The sequence below is a fragment of the Salvelinus namaycush genome, chromosome 6 (assembly GCF_016432855.1).
Source record: "Salvelinus namaycush isolate Seneca chromosome 6, SaNama_1.0, whole genome shotgun sequence".
Lineage (NCBI taxonomy): Eukaryota > Metazoa > Chordata > Actinopteri > Salmoniformes > Salmonidae > Salvelinus > Salvelinus namaycush.
Genome location: NC_052312.1, coordinates 2,501,515 through 2,523,624, shown reverse-complemented (window position 1 = coordinate 2,523,624; position 22,110 = coordinate 2,501,515). Strand labels below are relative to the sequence as shown.

Genomic DNA, 22,110 nt, shown 5'->3' with positions numbered 1-22,110 from the left:
GACTTGCTTTTTGGAGTGTGTTGTCAAAAAAGCAGAGCATCTTATTATGGACAGACCTCTCCCCATCTTTAAAACCATTGAATCTATATCTTTTGACCATGGCAGTTTACAATCTAAGGTAACACCAAGTAATTTAGTCTCCTCAACTTGTTCAACAGCCACATCATTCATTACGAGATTCAGCTGAGGTCTAGAGCTTTGGGAATGATTTGTACCAAATACAATGCTCTTAGTTTTAGAGATGTTCAGGACCAGTTTATTTTACTGGCAACCCATTGCCAAAACAGACTGCAACTACTTGTTAATGGTTTCAGTGACTTCATAAGCTGTTGTTACTGACACGTCAGCATACATGGACACACAGGTTTTGTTTAATGCCAGTGGCATGTCCTTGGTAAAAATAGAAAAGAGTAGACAGCCTTGAGAGCTGCCCTGTGGGATGCCACACCCTGCATGTGTGACATTAGAGAAACGTCCATTAAAGAATCCACAATTCAGAGCTATCTATCTATCTAAAAAAAAACATAAAACCATTTTTTTGGTCTATAATATCAAAGGCTACACTGAAATATTTTTATTTCTTTAACCCTTATTTTACCAGGTAAGTTGACAGAGAACACATTCTCATTTACAACAACCTGGGGAGAGGAATGAGCCAATCGGAAGCTGATTAGGTGCCTGTGATGGTATGAGTTGTCACGTTCTGACCTTAGTTCCTTTTTTATGTCTTTATTTTAGTTTGGTCAGGGCGTGAGTTGGGGTGGGCATTCTATGTTGTTTTTCTATGTTTTGTTCTGTTGTTATATTTCTATGTGTTTGGCCTAGTATGGTTCTCAATCAGAGGCAGGTGTCAGTCGTTGTCTCTGATTGGGAGCCATATTTAGGTAGCCTGTTTTCTATTGTGTTTTGTGGGTGATTGTTTCCTGTTTCCTGTGTTAGTGTTTGCACCATACGGGACTGTTTCGGTTGTTTGTTTGTACTTTTGTTATTTTGTTCAGTGTTCTGTGGATTTATTAAATATCTCATTATGGACACTTACCACGCTGCACATTGGTCCGATCCTTGCTACTCCTCTTCAGATGAAGAGGAGAACCGTTACATGAGTGCCGGCAGTTCTCTAGGCCAAGTCATGCATTCTAAGAGCAAGTCAAGTCCAGTCACAAGTTTTCAAGTTTCAAGTCAAGTAAAAAAAAATATATATATATATATACATGCAACCACTTGTTCAACTACAAATCTTTGTCTATTTATTGAGGCTACCAGACAGTTATTTTCATTATTTTGTCTACAACATATTTTTATTAGCCTATGTAATAGTAAAATAGGGACCTTGTAAATGTTGTGTGCATAAGTTCAGTAGAAGCCAAGGCAGGTTGACGTGCTCAGAGTGTAGATTTATTTACAGGTCTTGGTGATCCAATGTGGAAAGCACCATATCATACAAAATATACATGTAGATTTACCAAATATACATAGGCAATAGCCCCAAAAGCAATAGCCTCTGTATCAGGCTTAACCTGTTCTATCTGAACGGACACTGGTAGAGGACAAGACCAAAGAACGTCCCATTGAGAAACCACATCTAATCTGTCTAACAGGAGCTCAAACAGGTAGGCCTACATAAGAACCTGGCCCTCAGGACCATACAATTAGCCTGCCCAATTGGCAATTACAACCGATAAACTGATTCTACAATGTTAAAAACATTTTCCATTGTTACATCGGTACATTCGTCTTAAATCAGACGTAATAATTATGAATGATATTTCAACACAATGAATACATGGAACAATAATTTTCTCTTATCCAACGTTCTGACTCCAAAGCGTGGAGCGCAGGCTACCTAGCCTATGCGCTCCTATTACAGACAACAAAAATGACAGATATCACGACACACGGAACTCGGACATAACCCGTGAAATATGAACAAAGGAACCCATACATTGAATTAAATAAACAGAATTTCTGAGTCTTGCAAACGTTCATGTGCACTATAAACATCGCTCCCGTTCAGAGCAGGGTAAGAAATAGTTGGCTATAAAATTAAAATGTATCGAAGACCTATCAAACATGAAGAAACAGAAATATCTACGTGTTGCTATAAACGGTACTGGGATGAAATGATGAAACGCTAGCAATTATTGTAGTATTAGATGGAATATAGATTTACCACATAGGGCCTATGCATTGAAATGTGTGAAAGCAACAGCAAACATTTTTGCAAGATTTTTTTAAAGGAGTCTCCACTGGCGGGAGCCGAGCCTACGGTGTAACTTCGCCACAGTAATAATTCATTAGAATAACAAATTTCAAATGCACGCTTCATAAGTAAATGATCAATGTCAAGCAATTGTTAAATGCCAAAAGACCAGTAGGGCTATGCTAGTAATTGTTGCTCCGTTGCTGGTAAGCTTGCGGAGTAAACAGTTCATATTCTTAATCTGCACATTGTTTTTGGAGCTGCATATTTTTTTTTCATGGCAATCAAGGGCGCAACTTTGGTTTTAGAAGTGAGGGGACATTATATATAATATTATTATTATTTTCCCCAGTTGGATAAACACTCCAAATAGCCTACCCGACCGCTCGGAGGCGTCCGCAGGGTCCTAAAACACAACGTTACCTCATTTTGTATCACATTCCAACGATAAAACTGGGGGTGACAAAATGTTTATTTCAGAATGTGGGGGACATGTCCCCCCTGTCCCCAGTGAAAGTTGCGCCCCTGATGGAAATCCTCTCTCCCTACAATTTGACGTATGCATTGCACCGGATACCATCTGTACAGCAAATCATCAATCTGTTCGCTAGCTCACCCAGCCTGTGTTGATTGACAGTTTGCTGGTCAAATCAGAGTGCCGAGAGTGGTGGTTTCACTTGCAATTATTTTTTTGCAAGGGCGATGCTGCGGATACTGTCTCTGGCTGTGTGTAGAGTAATCCGGTAGACTCCTGTGCCACAAAATGAGTGACAAAACATTTCAAACACTGACAATTTCAAGTCATCAGTCTCAAATCAAAGTCGAGTTTTCAGACTCCAAGTCGAAGTCAAGTCTCAAGTTATTTTATTTTCTATCAAGTCGAGTCTCAAATCATCAAATTCGTAACTTGAGTCAGTCCAGTCCGAGTCATGTGACTCGAGTCCACAACTGCTATTTTCAGCCCTTTCCTGGGTAGCTTCTCAGAGTACTTTTAACTCGTTATTAGAAGATGTTACTCCTTTGTTCCACAATAGTTAATCACTGGTCTTTTCTGGTATAATGCTTTTTAATGAAAGAGTTGTATAGAAAAGGATTGCCATTCACAGTGTAGCAGCACCCAAAGTGCTCATTTCCCTAACTTCCCTTTCCATTATAATACAAAAGATGTGGGTTTGTCCAGTCAAAATGTAGCACATTGTGTGTGTGTGTGTGTGTGTGTGTGTGTGTGTGTGTGTGTGTGTGTGTGTGTGTGTGTGTGTGTGTGTGTGTGTGTGTGTGTGTGTGTGTGTGTGTGTGTGTGTGTAGTAGTAGTAGTAGTAGTAGTGAGTTCTGCCGAGGCACATTAAAACACTTGATATCATCTTGTGACCATTTTCAGCAAACCCTGTGTGTTTTTATCACCTCTCTTCCTCATAACCTAGAGAACAAGATATACAAGTTCTGACAGGAAACAGCAAAAAGCTAAATCCCTCCCTCTCAATTCAATTTGTAGGGCTTTATTGGCGTGTGAAACGTATGTTTACATTGGCAAAGCAAGTGAAATAGATAATAAACAAAAGTGAAATAAACAATAAAAAATAAACAGTAAATATTACACTCACAAAAGTTTTAAAGGAATAGAGACATTTCAAATGTCATTATAGGGTTATGTACAGTGTTATAATGATGTTAAACAGTTAAAGTACAAAAGGGAAAATAAAGAAACAAAAATATGGGTCGTATTTACAATGGTGTTTGTTACTCAATGATTGCCCTTTTCTTGTGTCACACATCTTGCTGCTGTGATGGCACACTGTGGTATTTCACCCAATAGATATGGGAGTTTATCAAAATGTGATTTGTTTTCAAATTCTTTGTGGGTCTGTGTAATCTGAGGGAGAAATGTGTGTAAAATGGCCATACATTTGGCAGGAGGTTAGGAAGTGCAGCTCAGATTCCACCTCATTTTCTGGGCAGTGTGCACATAGCCTGTCAATCTTGAGAGCCAAGTCTGCCTACGGCGGCCTCTCTGAGTAGCAAGTCACAGTGCTCAGGTATTCTGCCACGGTGTACTCTCTGTTTAGGGCCAAATAGCATTCCAGTTTGCTCTTTGTTTGGTAAATTCTTTCCAATGTGTCAAGTGATTAACTTTTTGTTTTCTCATGATTTGGTTGGGTCTAATTGTGTTGCTGTCCTGGGGCTCTGTGGGGACTGTTTGTGTTTGTGAACAGAGCTCCAGAACCTGTTTGCTTAGGTTAATCTCTATGTAGGTGATGGCTTTGTTATGGAAGGTTTGGGAATCGCTTCCTTTTAGGTGGTTTTATAATTGAACAGCTCTTTTCAGGATTTTGATCATTCCCGGGTATTGGCCTAATTCTGCTCTGCATACATTATTTGGTGTTCTACGTTATACACAGGATTTTTTTTGCAGAATTCTGCATGCAGAGTCTCAATTTGGTGTTTGTCCCATTTTGTGAGTTCTTGGTTGGTGAGCGGACCCCAGACCTCACAACAAGAAAGGTGTAACGATCGTCGTCATATTCCTCCTCCTCGGATGAGGAGGAGCATGGATCAGACCAACACGCAGCGAGGTATGTAGACATAATGAATTTATTAGACACGACGAACACTGACACGAACTATACTTGAATATTTACAAAATAACAAACAAACAACGTAGACTGACCTGAACATGCAAACTACATATAACGAATCACGCATGAACAGGAAAGAACGAACGAGACGAGACAGTACCGTGTGGTGCAATAAACACAGACACAGCGACAATCACCCACAAACAAACAGTGTGAACACACCTACCTTAATATGGCTCTCAATCAGAGGAAATGAAAACCACCTGCCTCTAATTGAGAGCCATATCAGGTCACCCTATTAACCAACATAGAAACACATAACATAGACTACCCACCCAAACTCACGCCCTGACCGTCAAACACATACAAAATAACAGAAAACAGGTCAGGAACGTGACAGAACCCCCCCCCTCAAGGTGCGAACTCCGGGCGCACCCCTAAAACTCAAGGGGAGGGTCTGGGTGGGCATCTGTCCGCGGTGGCGGCTCCGGCGGTGGACGAGGACACCACTCCACCACTGTCTTTGTCCCCCTCCTTAGCGTCCTTTGAGTGGCGACCCTCACCCCCGACCATGGTCCAGGAACCTTCACTAAGGCCCCTCCAACATAGAGGAGACAACTCAGGAACGAGAGGTAGCTCAGGCCAGAGAGGTAGCTCAGGACAGAGAGGTAGCTCAGGACAGAGAGGTAGCTCCGGACAGAGAGGTAGCTCCGGACAGAGAGGTAGCTCCGGACAGAGAGGTAGCTCCGGACAGAGGGACAACTCTGTACTAATGGCAGCTCCGGACTGGGTGGCAGCTCCGGACTGGGTGGCAGCTCCGGACTGGGTGGCAGCTCCGGACTGGGTGGCAGCTCCGGACTGGGTGGCAGCTCATGACTGTAGGGCAGCTCATGACTGTAGGGCAGCTCATGACTGTAGGGCAGCTCATGACTGGAGGGCAGCTCATGACTGGAGGGCAGCTCATGACTGGAGGGCAGCTCATGACTGGAGGGCAGCTCATGACTGTAGGGCAGCTCATGACTGTAGGGCAGCTCATGACTGTAGGGCAGCTCATGACTGTAGGGCAGCTCTGGCAGCTCCTGACTGGCTGGCGGTTCTGGCAGCTCCTGACTGGCTGGCGGCTCTGGCAGCTCCTGACTGGCTGGCGGCTCTGGCAGCTCCTGACTGGCTGGCTCTAGCGGCTCCTGACTGACGGACGGCTCTAATGGCTCGGGACAGACGGGCGGCTCTAATGGCTCGTGGCAGACGGATGGCTCAGAAGGCGCTGGGCAGACGGATGGCTCAGAAGGCGCTGGGCAGACGGATGGCTCAGAAGGCGCTGGGCAGACGGATGGCTCAGAAGGCGCTGGGCAGACGGATGGCTCAGAAGGCGCTGGGCAGACGGATGGCTCAGACGGCGCTGGACAGACGGATGGTTCAGACGGCGCTGGGCAGACAGATGGCTCAGACGGCGCTGGGCAGACAGATGGCTCAGACGGCGCTGGGCAGACAGATGGCTCAGACGGCGCTGGGCAGACAGATGGCTCAGACGGCGCTGGGCAGACAGATGGCTCAGACGGCGCTGGGCAGACAGATGGCTCAGACGGCGCTGGGCAGACAGATGGCTCAGACGGCGCTGAGCTTGAGACACGCACCACAGGGAGAGTGCGTGGAGGAGGAACAGGGCTCTGGAGACGCACTGGAAGCCTGATGCGTGGTGTAGGCACTGGTGGTACTGAGCTGGGGCGGGAAGGTGGCGCCGGATATACCGGACCGTGCAGGCGTACTGGCTCCTTTGAGCACTGAGCCTGCCCAACCTTACCTGGTTGCATGCTCCCCGTAGCCCGTCCAGTGCGGGGAGGTGGAATAACCCGCACTGGGCTGTGTTGGCGAACCGGGGACACCATGCGTAAGGCTGGTGCCATGTACACCGGCCCGAGGAGACGTACTGGAGGCCAGATATGTTGAGCCGGCTTCATGGCACTTGGCTCAATGCTCACTCTAGCCCGGCTAGTGCGGGGAGGTGGAATAACCCGCACCGGGCTATGAACACGTACAGGAGACACCATGCGCTCTACTGCGTAACACGGTGTCTGCCCGTACTCTCGCTCTCCACGGTAAGCCCGGGAAGTTGGCGCAGGTCTCCTACCTGACTTCGCCACACTACCCTTTAGCCCCCCCCCCCCCCAAGAAATTTTTGGGTTGTACTTGCGGGCTTCCAGCCTTGCTTCCGTGCTGCCTCCTCATATCGTCGCCTCTCCGCTTTAGATGCCTCCAGCTCCGCCTTGGGACGGCGACACTCCTCTGGCTCTGCCCAGGGTCCTTCTCCGTCCAGAATCTCTTCCCATGTCCAATCCTCCTTGACCCACTGCTGCTGTCGTTGCTGTCCGTTAACCCGCTGCTTGATCTGGGTTTGGTGGGTGGTTCTGTAACGATCGTCGTCATATTCCTCCTCCTCGGATGAGGAGGAGCATGGATCAGACCAACACGCAGCGAGGTATGTAGACATAATGAATTTATTAGACACGACGAACACTGACACGAACTATACTTGAATATTTACAAAATAACAAACAAACAACGTAGACTGACCTGAACATGCAAACTACATATAACGAATCACGCATGAACAGGAAAGAACGAACGAGACGAGACAGTACCGTGTGGTGCAATAAACACAGACACAGCGACAATCACCCACAAACAAACAGTGTGAACACACCTACCTTAATATGGCTCTCAATCAGAGGAAATGAAAACCACCTGCCTCTAATTGAGAGCCATATCAGGTCACCCTATTAACCAACATAGAAACACATAACATAGACTACCCACCCAAACTCACGCCCTGACCGTCAAACACATACAAAATAACAGAAAACAGGTCAGGAACGTGACAAAAGGGCAATAGGTTTTATAACCAATTCAAGTATTTTTAGCCAGATCCTAATTGGGATGTTGAATTTTATGTTCCTTTTGATGGTGTAGAAGACCCTGCTGCGTTGCTGTACAGCTTTTTTCAGGTCTCTCCAGAGATGTTCGATCGGGTTCAAATCTGGGCTCTGGCTGGGCCACTCAAGAACATTCAGAGACTTGTCCCGAAGCCATTTCTGCTTTGTCTTGGCTGTGTGCTTAGGGTTGTTGTCCTGTTTGAATGTGAACCTTCGTCCCAGTCTGAGGTCCTGAGCATTCTGGAGCAGGTTTTCATTAAGGATCTCTCTGTACTCTGCTCCGTTTATCTTTTCCTCGATCCTGACTAGTCTCCCAGTCCCTGCAGCTGAAAAACAAACAGGCAAAGAGTTTAATCTTGGTTTTATCAGACCAGAGAATCTTGTTTCTCATGGTATGAGAGTCCTTTAGTTGCTTTTTGGCAAACTCCAAGCGGGCTGTCATGTGCCTTTATCCAGGAGTAGCTTCCGTCTGGCCATTGATTGGTGGAGTGCTGCAGAGATGGTTGTCCTTCTGGAAGGTTCTCCCATCTCCACAGAGGAACTCTGGAGCTCAGTCAGAGTGACCATTGGGTTCTTGGTCACCTCCCTGACCAAGGCCCTTCTCCGTCAATTGCTCAGTTTGGACAGGCAGACAGCTCTAGGAAGAGTCTTGGTGGTTCCAAACTTCTTCCATTTAAGAATGATGGAGGCCACTGTGTTCTTAAGACCGTCAATGCTGCAGACATTTTTTGGTACCTTTCCCTAGGTCTGTGCGTCGACACAATCCTGTCTCTGAGCGCTACGGACAATTCCTTCAAACTCATGGCTTGGTTTTTGCTCTGACATGCACTGTCAACTGTGGGACCTTATATGGACAGGTGTGTGCCTTTCCAAATCATGTCCAATCAATTAGGTTTTCTGACTTTACAACAGGTGGACTCCAATCAAGTTGTAGAAACATCTAAAGGATGATCAATGGAAACAGGATGCACCTGATCCCAATTTCAAATCTCAAAGCAAAGGGTCTGAATACTTCTGTAAATAATGTATTTCTGTGTTTTTATTTTGAGTAAATTTGCACAAAAAAAAATCTATAAACCTGTTTTCCCTTTGTCATTATGGGGTATGGTGTATAGATTAATGAGGAGGAAAAATATGTAATCCATTTTAGAATAAGGCTGTAACGTAACAAAATGTGGAAAAGAGGAAGTGGTCTGAATACTTGCCGAATGCCCTGTATATGTTGAAGAGGATGGGGCTCAAGCTGTGTCCCTGTCTCACACCACAGCCCTATGCACACTTGTCGTTTGTGTACATGGATTTTATGTCGTATATTTTCACCCCAACACCGCTTTCCATCAATTTGTATAGCGGACCCTTATGCCAAATTGAGTCAAAAGCTTTTTTGAAATCAACAAAGCATGAGAAGACATTGACTTTGATTTGTTTTGTTTGTTTGTTAATTAGGGTGTGCAGAGTGACTACGTGGTATGTCATACGGTAATTTGGTAAAAAGCCAATTTGACATTTGCTCAGGATTTTCCAAAGGTTGCTGTTGACGCATATCCAACTGTAGTCATTGGGGTAAAATTTGTCTCCACATTTGTGGATTGGGGTGATCAGTCCTTAGTTCCAAATATTGGGGAAGATGCCAGAGCTGAGGATGATGTTAAAGAGTTTAAGTATAGCGAATTGGATATTGTGGTCTGCATATTTTATAATTTCATTTGGGATACTATCAACACCACAGGCCTTTTTGGGTTGGAGGGTTTGTATTTGCAGTGTATTTGTAATGTATTTCAATGTATTGCAGAATCCAGTGGGTTCTGGTAGTCTTTAATAGCTGATTCTAAGATTTGTAATTGATCAAGTATATGTTTTAGCTGTTTGTCCTTTGTTATAGAGCCAAAAAGATTGGAGAATTTGTTTATCCATACATCTCTGTTTTGGATAGATAACTCTTTGTGTCCTTGTTTGTTTAGTGTGTTCTATGGATTCTTCAATTACATTGAGCTGATTTCTGAGGTGCTGTTCCTTTTTTTCCAATAGTGTATTTAATCATTGTTTAAGTGATTCACTTTAGTGAAGGCTCAGGTTTTCTGGGCTTCTATGTTTTTGGTTGTATTGGTTTCTCAATTTCTTTCTTAGGTTTTTGGATTCTTCCTCAAACCGTTTGTCAATATTTTTGTCACGACTTCTACCGAAGTCGTTGCCTCTCCTTGTTCGGGCGGTGCTCGGCGGTCGACGTCACCGGTCTTCTAGCCATCATCGATCCATTTTTCATTTTCCATTGGTTTTGCCTTGTCTTCCCACACACCTGTTTTCAATCCCATCCATTACCTCTTGTGTATTTAACCCTCTGTTTCCCCTCATGTCTTTGTCAGGGATTGTTTGTTGTCAGTGTAGTGTTTATTTTTGTATAGGTGCGCGACGGGTCTTCGTACCCATATTTGTTTATTATTCAGTTTCTTATTAGTGTTATGGAGCATGTTTCTTGGACATTTATTAAAAGACTCCATTTTACACTCCGTTTGACTCTCCTGCGCCTGACTTCCCTGCCACCTATACACACGTCTCTGACAATTTTTAAGTTTCTTAGGTTGTCTGCTCTACATTTTTAGATTTGGTAGAGTAGTTGAAAGGTCAAATATACTGTTTAGACTTTCTACTGCCAAGTTTACACGTTCACTATTACAGCGAAATGTTTTCTCCAGGAAGTTATCCAAAAGGGATTTAGTTTGTAGTTGCCTAATTGTTTTTTTTGTAGTTTTCTACACTACTCCCCCCCCCCCCTCTCTCTCTGTGTGCGTGTGTGCGCGCGCCATTTAGAGGTGTGACTTATTTCCTGTTTTTTTGTCACATGATTTTGACCCCAGCAGCTGTAAAACTCAAGACCATTGCATGATTTGTGGTTGAGACTTTCCAAACCTAATGCCTATTGAAGTCCCCGAAATTATAGATTTGTTTCTGTCTAACATAACGCAATCCAAATTCAGAACTCAATGTCATATCGTCTTCATCAAAACACGAGCCAAGGACTGTTTGTTCTTAACACAATTAAAGGAAATAGTTATAATGTTAGCCCAACTTTCGTCTTCTTGCTTTCTGCTTCATATCCTATTCCTACTGTATCAGTTTGATCACTGCTATCTGGGATCCTTGGGACGTCCCTCCCCTAACCCGAACCCGTATTTAACCCCTACCCGAACCCTTACCATTTTACATTTCAACTTCAATAGGAGTAGGGACGTCCCATGGTTTCCGGTTAGCACGGACCCTATCAGTTTATTGAGCAATATCTACGTCAACCTCAACGCTCGTGGTCTGACTGTGCAGTGACTGTGGAATAGTTCCAACTTCCTCGAACTTGTTGGTTTAGTTTCGTTTCCTTCGTATAACGCAGCTGCTGATCGACACATTTCTCCATTTTGCTGGAGTCGTTTGTCTGGCTAGCTTACATCTCCGGGATAAAGAGTTTGGGTCAGACACATTGTAGGCTATTATATTGGTTTGAACGGCGAATAGTAGAATCAGTCAAAATGAAGAAGGTACTTCTGTTCGTGTTTATACTCTGCGCTATTGTCTCAGGTAAGTTCCCCCGATTTTCCTAAATAGAATAGATTTGTTGGTCAATCTGCTACTCATCTCAAACGGAATGTTTTCAGGTTAAAAAAAACTAAAATATTCCCCAAAATGTCATGATATGGTTTAGATAATTTTGATTATGTAAGAAGGGATCCACCTATTTTTCTGTTTCAGAGGTTGAAAAAGCTTTCATTTCTCTGATGTTAAATTCCCTGCAAATCAATAACCATGTGTTATTTCTCATCATTATATTACATGACTATAATAGCCTATTTCTTTCCATATATTTTTTCATATTCCATACCCCTAATCACGTTACGGAGTAGTAGCCTATGTGTTTTGTTTTCCACGAGTTAGTCGAGGTATGGTCATGTGAGTTTCGATTTGTTGTCTAATAAATCATTATGAAATGTTCATTCTGATTAGCTTTTTTTTATTTTTATTGTTTTATTCTTTCTGATGATCGTTCTGTTACGGCCGCGTTAGGACAGAGATTTCACAGAATTTTTTTTATTTTTTTTATAAAATATATATATATATATATTATATATATATATATAATAATACATATGGGGGAGGGACAGAATTTGTTTTCATGCATTCTGGTATGATGTTAGCTATATATTTATTAGTTTTTATCAACTTTATCGTTCACCTTTTATTATTTGATTGGCTAAATATATACCACGTTCAAGTTGTCGTCGGAACTAGGAAACTCGGAAATGTCCGACTTGCTAGCTGGTTGAACGCGGCACGTGTATAACTACAACCAGTTAGCAAGTCTGACATTTCCGAGTTTCTTATAGTTCCGACTACAAAGCGAACGCGGTATATATTTAGCCAATCAAATAATAAAAAGTGAACGATAAAGTTGATTAAAACGAACACATACATGGCTAACATCATACCAGAATGCATGAATACTAATTCTGTCCCTCCCCCAAATGTATTATAGCACGTGAATGCGGCATTAAGTCGAGGTTGTTGTTGCAGCCTACACGGAAAGCGTTGAAATATTTTATTCTGCACTTCCGGATAAACCCATACCAAGTTGCAGGTTTCATGTTTCAGGCTACATGCTTAGAAAAAACGGTTCCAAAAGGGTTCTTCAGCTGTCCTCATGGTAGAACCCTTTTGGCTTCCAGGTAGAACCCTCGGTGAAACGGGTTCTCCAAAGAACCCCAAAAGGTTCTACCTGGAACCAAAAAGGTTATTCAAAGGGTTATCCTATAGGGACAGCTGAAGAACCTGTTTAAGTTTTAGATAGCAAGATTTTTCTAAGATTGTAGTCACATGTATTTTAGGGCAGGGTTCATGGACTAAAGCCAACACCTAATTCTCCAAATCAAGATTTGAAAAAGTTACTTCACCATTCGTCCTGGTTTATGGAATCCTCAATTCAAAAGATTTGATTTACATCTAATGATAATGCTGGAGAATATCTAATTATCAAACAAGAATAAAGTTTAACTATTGGTTCTTTCTCCCCCTGAAGCGCTGGCATCTGCTCAAGAGGACACCAAAAGAACCAAACCGTCTGCAACTGTCTTCCCACCCTCTGAGTTTGACGCCACGTCCAACACTGCCAATACCACAACCTCTACTACAACTTCGCCTGCATTATCCACCACAGAACCCCCGACTAATACCACCACAGCTGCCTCCACAACAGCCAATACCACCACAGCTGCCTCCACAACAGCCAATACCACCACAGCTGCCTCCACAACAGCCAATACCACCACAGCTGCCTCCACAACAGCCAATACCACCACAGCTGCCGCCACAACAGCCAATGCCACCACAGCTGCCTCCACAACAGCCAATGCCACCACAGCTGCCTCCACAACAGCCAATGCCACCACAGCCAATGCCACCACACATGCTCCCACCACTACTGCCACTACAAAACCGGAGCCCACCCCTGCTGCTAACCTGACCGTGGGAAACTACACTCTCAAGTCGGACAAGAGTCTGTGTGTGATGGCTCAGCTGGCCCTACAGATCAGAGTGGAAGACACTGGAAAGGTACAGCACCGTGTGAGCCTCATGACAAACACCAAGAACACCTTGGCTGATTATGTGACGGTCAAATTGGGGCCAACTAAGACTTACTGAAAGTGCGTTGCCCATGAGAGTGCATCATACGAGGCTTGCAAAACAGGGAAAAATGCCCAGTGTCACCGTAGTTATTACATGTTTATTACATGTTTATTACATGTATTGAGCCACTGAGTTACCGAATCTTTCAGTTGATGTTTTGTAGGTCCAGGATATTTTTACCATCCTCCATCTTATTGACACGTGGTAGGCCATAAGCCACCTCTGTGTTTTAATGTTCTGTTTCCTCAACATTACATCGATTGGGTGTGTATGACATGTGTACGTACAACTAATGTCATCTGTTCATTTTCCAGACGGGAGTATTCATCGTTCAACCGTTGAAGACAAGTGTTGCGGGGGGTTGTGAGAAATCCACGGCCAACTTAACCCTCACGTTCAAGGAGGGCTTCATCACCTTCATATTTAATAAGGTAAGAAAGGCTTCGACACTCCTATCACCACTATCCACTGAGAAAAAGAACAACCATCCCAGGGTATTATTCATTAGGCACCAAACAGAAGAAAATGTACTGAAACAGAGAGAGACTACCTGAACTTGTCCAATAAGAATCGTTCATTTTTTGCTTTCTGTTGGAAAACGTTTTTTTTCTTTCTACTGTGAGCCTTAATGAATATGACCCGGGTTTACAACATGTTTAGAGATTAGCCTGCTGTTTGTTGACCCTTTATTACATTTATGGAGATCTATAATGATTAATCGAACACTGTTTGTAAAATGTTGAATAATAGTTATTTGTATATGGGGAGACAAGACATGCATGGAAATAAGGTTATTCTACATGTGCCAGTGTTTTTAAGAAATTGGATCAAAGGGCCAGGAGGTTTTCCTTGCATTGGGACCTGGACAAACTCCGGGCCCTATATCTCTATATGCCACATATGGTCCCAAGTTTTTCCTAGTCAGGTCACATGGCCCTGACCTTAGATAAAGCTCACCTTTTCACATCACTTTGACGTCCTGTGTATCAAGCTCCACAGTAACTATCCTGGGCTGTATCAAAACCGGCCGTGATCGGGTGTCCCATAGGGCGGCACACAATATGCATTTCGCTGTAAGGTCTACCTACACCTGTTGTATTCGGCTCATGTGACAAATACAATTTGATTTGGCCCAGTGTCATCCTGGTTAGGGGAGGGTTTGGCCGGGGTAGGCCATCATTGTAAATAAGAATTTGTTCTTAACTGACTTGCCTAGTTAAATAAAGTTTAAATAAAAAAATATTTCAATCTACACAGTTATGATCAATTGCAGAATTGTTTGACTGTGTTCAAAAGGGAACATTGGCTTGTAAAGGGGAACTAGGGTGGCAGAAGACATGTTTTTTACATCCTGTTAGGGAAACTTTAGCAACCTTGTGTGGAAAAAGTGATGAATTAGTGGACTGGGTTAGATTGCAACGTTGTAATTTCTCTAGCCACTGTCTAGTGGTACTGTGAAATCATCATATTGTCATATTGTTTTAGCGTTGATGTTACTAGGAGAGTCATAAAATATATGATGGTAGAGTAAACATTGCTTTAATGCCATTGTGACACAATACAAACTTTTGACTAGGTGATTCCTTTGTGTGTGTGTGTGTGTGTGTGTGTGTGTGTGTGTGTGTGTGTGTGTGTGTGTGTGTGTGTGTGTGTGTGTGTGAAAATAAATCCTTCTCTTGTCTTTTTCAGAACACCACCCAAAACGCTGTCTATGTCGACACTGTTTCTTTCTATCTTTCCTACCCGTTAACATCTGGAGGTAAAGTTATATGTCATCTGGTCACAGAGATTCTTATTCCCAACCTGTCTGTCAGTGCAGTGGACCACATATTATAGAACGATGAACGTATTAGCCCTAGCCAGTGTTATTCATGCAGTAAATGTGTTCTCCACCAAAAGTTCCTGTTGTGGGTTGACACTTTGGACTTTTTCAATAGGCCCACATCAGTTGCTCGTTTGCATTGATATGTCAGTCTCTGGAAGAGATTGTGTAATATAAGGGTAAATATTAACACGGCTTTGCTTAACAACCAACCACCAACACATCTACAGATGTAGGATCTTGATTTGATCGCTCTTTTGTTACGGATAATTTTCCTGCATGCAGGAAATGCAAACTTGTAGTGTATTTGACATTTAAAAATGCTTCTACCGTTTGTAATTTCCACTTTGAAATTTCATGCTTGATTTGCACTAAAGAAAAATGTATCAACCCTTTACAAAAATGTCCATTAATTATAATCCACATAAGAATTCACATTTCCTGTTGCTGCGGGATTATTTTCCTGCTGAAGCAAACTGGCTCAAATTAAGATCCAACATCTGTATGTGTGTCTGCATCATATGATTGAAACAAAGCCTTATCTTTGAATAGGGAATTTACAGTAGCGCACCTGTTCCCAGAATAAACAAACACCTTTTAATGCCATGTAGACTAACAAGTTTTAATGTTTTTTTCACCAACACTTCCCCGTGGTCAGAGACAAAAATGCTACATTTGTGATGGTGATATTGGTTTTTATGCTGCAGACAACGGCAAAATGTCTCCATCCTACGCCGCCAAAAACGGGTCACTGGATCTCTTCCTCGCTAAGGTTGGCCACTCCTACTCCTGCAAGAGCGAATCAGTTTTCATGGGAAACGGGCTCTATCTGGATGTCACCCAGGACAGGATACAGGCCTTCAACATCACCAAGGAGTGGGACTTTGGCACATGTATGTATCCCATTACATTGTAATGTTGAACATACTAAACTTCAGGGCAAACGTGTTAAATGTCTTCTGACATTTTGCATTGCCAGTATGTGTTCACAGGTTTTAGATTACTACAAAAATAAAACAAACATGTTTCATCTGTTCATGTCATTGTTCCTACCTGGTCCTCGGTGGTTGATTCACCGAACCGATCCAAACCAAATACTCTTAACAATTGAGTAATAGCTTCAATTGTCTAGATTAGATATGTAGACTAACTAGTATAGTTAGTGAATGCGGAAAATGTCCCCCTGCAGATTCCATCCAGCCTTAGCTCTGACCCTAAACCCATTTGTCTGTGTTCCAGCTGACCCCTGCTCAGCCGACAGACCTGCCGACTACCGCGTGGCCATTGCTGTGGGGATTGTCCTCCTTATCCTCATCATCATCGTGGTGGTGGCCTATCTCCTGAGCAGGCGAAAAAGATCAGATGGCTACCAGTCCCTCTAAAGAGCCACTCAGGTGTCAAAGGGCACACTGTATCAACTCACAGTCTCAATCCACCCACCATTGTGTTTTTATCACTTACTGTTAACACTGCTGTAACCCCAACTGCTCACAAACTAACTAATTGTACCGCTCACACACAAACTAACTAACTCTACCGCTCACACACAAACTAACTATATGGATAAGATGAGGGAATATTTCAGCGTTGTAGACCGGCAGTTCCATTTCAGTTGATTTATACATTCATTAATTGAGGTGGATAAAATGTATTGGATCAGATACTAGGATTAAAATATACTGACTTTGAATTGACTCACTCTGAACTCTTTGGCTGCTGAACATTTTAGATTGTGTTGTTTGTGCTACTGTGACCAGTGCTACTGTGACATCCAGTGCTACTGTGACATCCAGTGCTACTGTGACATCCAGTGCTACTGTGACATCCAGTGCTACTGTGACATCTAGTGCTACTGTGACATCTAGTGCTACTGTGACATCCAGTGCTACTGTGACATCCAGTGCTACTGTGACATCTAGTGCTACTGTGACATCCAGTGCTACTGTGACATCCAGTGCTACTGTGACATCTAGTGCTACTGTGACATCCAGTGCTACTGTGACATCCAGTGCTACTGTGACATCCAGTGCTACTGTGACATCTAGTGCTAGTGTGACATCCAGTGCTACTGTGACATCCAGTGCTACTGTGACATCCAGTGCTACTGTGACATCCAGTGCTACTGTGACATCCAGTGCTACTGTGACATCCAGTGCTACTGTGACATCCAGTGCTCGACAAACCATGAACTATTGTGTCTGTATTTGTGTTACCTTCTATTGCAGAAACTTTCAGTGCAGTATTTCACAATGTGCTTTCTACTATAGCTGAATTTTGAATCTATGCTGTTTTGATTTCTTCTTATTAATTTCTTTGTGTTTGTACCACTGCCCTCAACCCTTTAGAACGGCCTATTAGGCTGTTTGATTTCTGAATCGTAATCTAGATGATGTTATCATGGGCCTTTTTTATGTATTCCACTCAGTTAATTAAAGGGAATGTTTCAGGTTTTAAATGTAAAGTTTTGTAAAAGGGAGGCATACTTTTGAATGTAAACCGCAATTTGTGTTTTCAATTTCTTTTGTCTTATTTGTCTCAAGTGTTTTGTTAACCATTATTTGCTATTACACACTCTTTCCCTTATGATGTGGTAATAATTTGGTATGTAAACATGTTTGAGAACATTTTATTAGTCGAATGTGACAACCATAAGTAATTGCAGGACCACTGATTGTTTATCTTGTCAACTTTGACAGTGGTCAAATAGCTTGAGGTAGAAGTTGCCTTTAACCACAGATATAGAATCAGATGACCTAAACCTGCCAATCATAAGGAGGAAAAAAGGAATACAGATATTTGACTCTGGGGCAAATTGCATTATAAGGGATTACATTTGGGATCAGAAAGCACATTGAACAAGTTCTGACTCATGTAAACATGAGGTAACGTTACTGTTCTATGTTGCCACAGTTACAGGTTCCTAATGTTGATTATGGCCTATATTACTATTCTTTAAATTTAATTTAGGAAAAATTTATTTTGATTTGTTTACATGTTGTTATGTGCCATGTATCATCTTGAAAAAAATGTTGAAAATGAAAACATCCCAAATAAAGTTGTATTAATTTGTATAATGTGGTTTTGGAGTTTATTTGGAGTATTGAATCTGGCAAAACACTAAAGATCAGGGTTGGGGAGTAACGGATTACATGTAATCTGTTACATGTAAGGGATTACAAAAAACGGTACCTGTAATCCGTTAAATTACCAGCTAAAATATTGTAATCGGACTACAGATACTTTTGAAAAACTAGATGATTGCTTTGAGAATTACTTTTTAAATTCAGAAAGGATGTTTGCGGAAAAAAAAAAATCTTTGATCCTTGTCTGTTTTCACAATGACATTCAAATCAGCATTGAAAAAAGGCGCAAGTTTAAACATTGTTCCACCTGAGGAAGCCTACATAACCAACCCATAAAGTAACATTTATCATCCATATATGTCCAGCTATGTAAACTTTAACATTGATTTATCCTGCAATAGATGTCGTTCAATTGGTAACATATATTTTTGTCTTCTTCTAATGTCTCTTAAGGGGAAAGTAATCTAAAAGTAACGGAATGTAATCAGATTACGTTACTGAGTTCAGGTAATCCAAAAGTTACATTACTGATTACAATTTTGGACAGTAACTGTAACGGATTACATTTAGGAAGTAACCTATCCAACCCTGCCAAAGATATACTGTAGGGGCTTTTAATTGAGCCAAGTTATTTGGAATACATTAATTGTGGGAATGTCTTATTGTATAAACACTGATATAGTTATTGATGTTCATCGTATTCTCCCATAATGTAGATCAGGGATGGACCACTGGCTGTCTGCGACCCCCCTATTTGAAGGCCCTCGGATCAATTTCCACCCTTTTTTTAACGAACTCAGCAAGGGTCTCAACCTATTGTTTCGAGTTTGAATAGTAGAATACACAAAACGCAATTTCGAAATTCAGTTTTGCATCTGCAGTTTCTCTCTTGTGATGTCAGTCACTGATAGTCAGTCAATTAGCCCATGTCAGCTAACATTTTTAAGATTTGCAAAGTTAGTTTAGCGGCCAGCTATCTAAACTTGTTATCAACTGCGGCCCCTCATGATGAGTTTAGATTTGTTGTTGCCCATCCCAGTTTGTAGCCTATGACACAACACACAGATCAATATCATAGGGCAACCTGGTCCCAGCGAAAAACGTATTATATTTTTTACAAAATTCCACAACACTCCATTTGGTATGATATGTTACTTTAAGTTAGGTTACATTACATTGGCCTAACGATATAATAGCAGTCATACAATATAAAACTAATTGTAGGACATATATATCATCCTATTATCCTCTGGGACGACAGGAAGCCTAGTGGTTAGAGTGTTGGGCCAGTAACCGAAAGGTTGCTAGATTGAATCCCCGAGCTAATAAGGTAAAAATCTGTCTTTCTGCCCCTGAACAAGGCAGTTAACCCACTGTTCCTAGGATGTCATTGTAAATAAGAATTTGTTCTTAACCTTAACCCTAACCCTTATGTAATGTAACCTAACCTAATGTAGCATATCGTACTAAAGCAGTTGAAAGTAATGTATCATACTAAATGGATTAAAGCAAACTGGTGCGATTAAGACATATTGAAAACAAATGTTTAACCTTTATTTAACTTGGCAAGTCAGTTAACATCTACAGGATCGGTGTTTCCCCCACAGGACAGTTAAGCTAACGTAGGCTAATGTGATTAGCATGAGGTTGTGAGTAACATGAACATTTCCCAGGACATAGACATATCTGATATGGGCAGAAAGCTTAAATTCTTGTTAATCTAACTGCACTGTCCAATTTAAGGTAGCTATTACAGTGAAATAATACAATGCTAATGTTTGAGGAGAGTGCACAATTACAGACTTGAAAATGTATTAATAAACTAATTAGTTACATTTGGGAAGTCTTGATACAATATTTTGAACAGATATGCAATCGTTCATTGGATCAGTCTAAAATTTCATACATAAACTGCTAAATTGCACCTAGTCTAAATTGCACCTGGGCTAGAATAATACATTATGGCCTTTCTCTTGCATTTCAAAGATGATGAATTAAAAAAACAAAAACAAACATGTTTTTTTCATTGTATTATCTTTTACCATATCTAATGTGTTGTATTCTCCTACATTAATTTCACATTTCCACAAACTTCAAAGTGTTTCCTTTCAAATGGTATCAATAATTTGCATATCCTTGCTTCAAGGTCCTGAGTTACAGGCAGTTATATTTGGGTATGTAATTTTAGACGAAAATTGGGGGGAAAAAGGGGCGGATCCTTAATTAAGAGTTCTAAAGTTAGGGGGAAGGATTTACCTAACATGTTAAATAGTTGCGAAGTAGCTTTAAGTTGTCCATGATGAGATTGAAACACTGCAACCAGGGGTGAAAGTAAGGCGGTACGACAAAATAAATAGCAGGGGTACGCTGTACAGGTAAAACATGAGGCTTTCGCAATAATTCAAACAACATGTCCAGAGAACTGTAGGCTATTACACCACTATTACTCATTACCACATGTCAGAGGCATGAACAAATCGGCCGGTACAGCCTACGCTCCAAAATGCGCTGTGGTTCAACGAGAACATAGCCATTTTGTCAAGATGTGTAGCCCGAGACGAGCGGGGACACCAGTGGACGCATATATTCTGGCCTAATGACAATTGACAAATTAGACTTTTGTTTGAACGAATGTCTCTTTCCACTGTTTGGAGGCTGGAAACGGGTTGTGAGTGGATGAACGTGTGCGGGTAGCCTAGGAAAGGAGCCCTTTGAAGCGATTGTTTGACAAGCACTTGCACACATAGGTCCCGTACCAGGAATAAATCAATTCTACTTTCCCCCCTGCACGGAACTTTTGGGTTGCTAGATGTTCGAGTTAATAAGTAGTTTGTGAAGTTGCTAATTTGGTAAAATGCTAAAGTTGTCAGTGATGAGATTCGTGTCATAGGCCCAGCCATCCAACCCAACCAACCACCCTCCTTTCATTTTGACGTTAAGTAACCTATTGTCTTATGTAACCATCCTAAACGTAACATATCATACTAATTTGAGTGTCCCAGATATACATTTACTATGTTATGTCTAGTAATGTAACCTTATGTAAAGTAACACATCATACTAAATGGAGTGGTGTGAATTTGCGGTCAAATATAATACGTTTTGCTCTGAGACCATGCTGTGCAAACGGGTCTTTAGGTATTTCCATGACTAGCGAATCAATCCAGTTGTTTGCAGAAAGATCAGAAGTTGGTCTATTGTATGTTTAGCATTTCTTCATAGAAAATATTTTGTTGGTCAAGGGTTTCTCTTAAGGTAACATAGTCCTCCTCAGATCAATGCTGGGCGACGACATAGTGATGATAGGAATGGAATACACGTTATCTCACTTATGTCGCAATCACACATACACACAGTAGCCTACCTTTATATACTATCTGGAGAAAAAAGCAACACGGTAGTAAATACTGCGGTAAAGTCTGCAAAATCACAACAGTTTTTTAAGTATAGTAAATACCACAGAATTCAATTTGTATACTTTTTTGTATTTATTTAACCTTTATTTAACTAGGCAAGTCAGTTAAGAACAAATTCTTATTTACAATGACGGCCTACCCCGGACGACCCTGGACCAATTGTGTGCCGCCCTACGGGACTCCCAATCACGGCTGGATGTGATACAGCCTGGATTCAAACCAGGGACTGTAGTGACGCCGCTTACACTGAGATGCAGTGCCTTAGACCGCTGCGCCACTCGGGAGTATATACCCTGACCATTCCCCTCCCCATATTACAGTAAATACCCTGACCATTCCCCTCCCCATATTACAGTAAATACCCTGACCATTCCCCTCCCCATATTACAGTAAATACCCTGACCATTCCTCTCCCCATA

At 41.9% G+C, this 22,110-nt stretch overlaps 1 protein-coding gene across 1 annotated transcript; it reads left to right on the top strand.

The window, feature by feature from the left end:
• Positions 1-10,951: 10,951 nt before the first annotated feature.
• On the top strand, positions 10,952-18,263 carry si:ch211-212k18.7 (macrosialin). The gene is made up of 6 exons (XM_038995826.1): positions 10,952-11,270; positions 12,763-13,295; positions 13,685-13,801; positions 15,060-15,129; positions 15,900-16,085; positions 16,432-18,263. The coding sequence occupies exons 1-6, from the start codon at positions 11,222-11,224 to the stop codon at positions 16,572-16,574; spliced, it is 1,098 nt and encodes a 365-aa protein (XP_038851754.1). The 5' UTR covers positions 10,952-11,221; the 3' UTR covers positions 16,575-18,263.
• Positions 18,264-22,110: the final 3,847 nt, after the last annotated feature.

Excerpts from the sequence above, each read along its gene's own strand:
- si:ch211-212k18.7 (XM_038995826.1), top strand. The coding sequence starts at position 11,222 with ATGAAGAAGGTACTTCTGTTCGTGTTTATACTCTGCGCTATTGTCTCA. Across the intron at positions 11,271-12,762 it reads ACTCTGCGCTATTGTCTCAG|CGCTGGCATCTGCTCAAGAG; the intron begins GTAAGTTCCCCC and ends CTCCCCCTGAAG. Across the intron at positions 16,086-16,431 it reads GGAGTGGGACTTTGGCACAT|CTGACCCCTGCTCAGCCGAC; the intron begins GTATGTATCCCA and ends TCTGTGTTCCAG.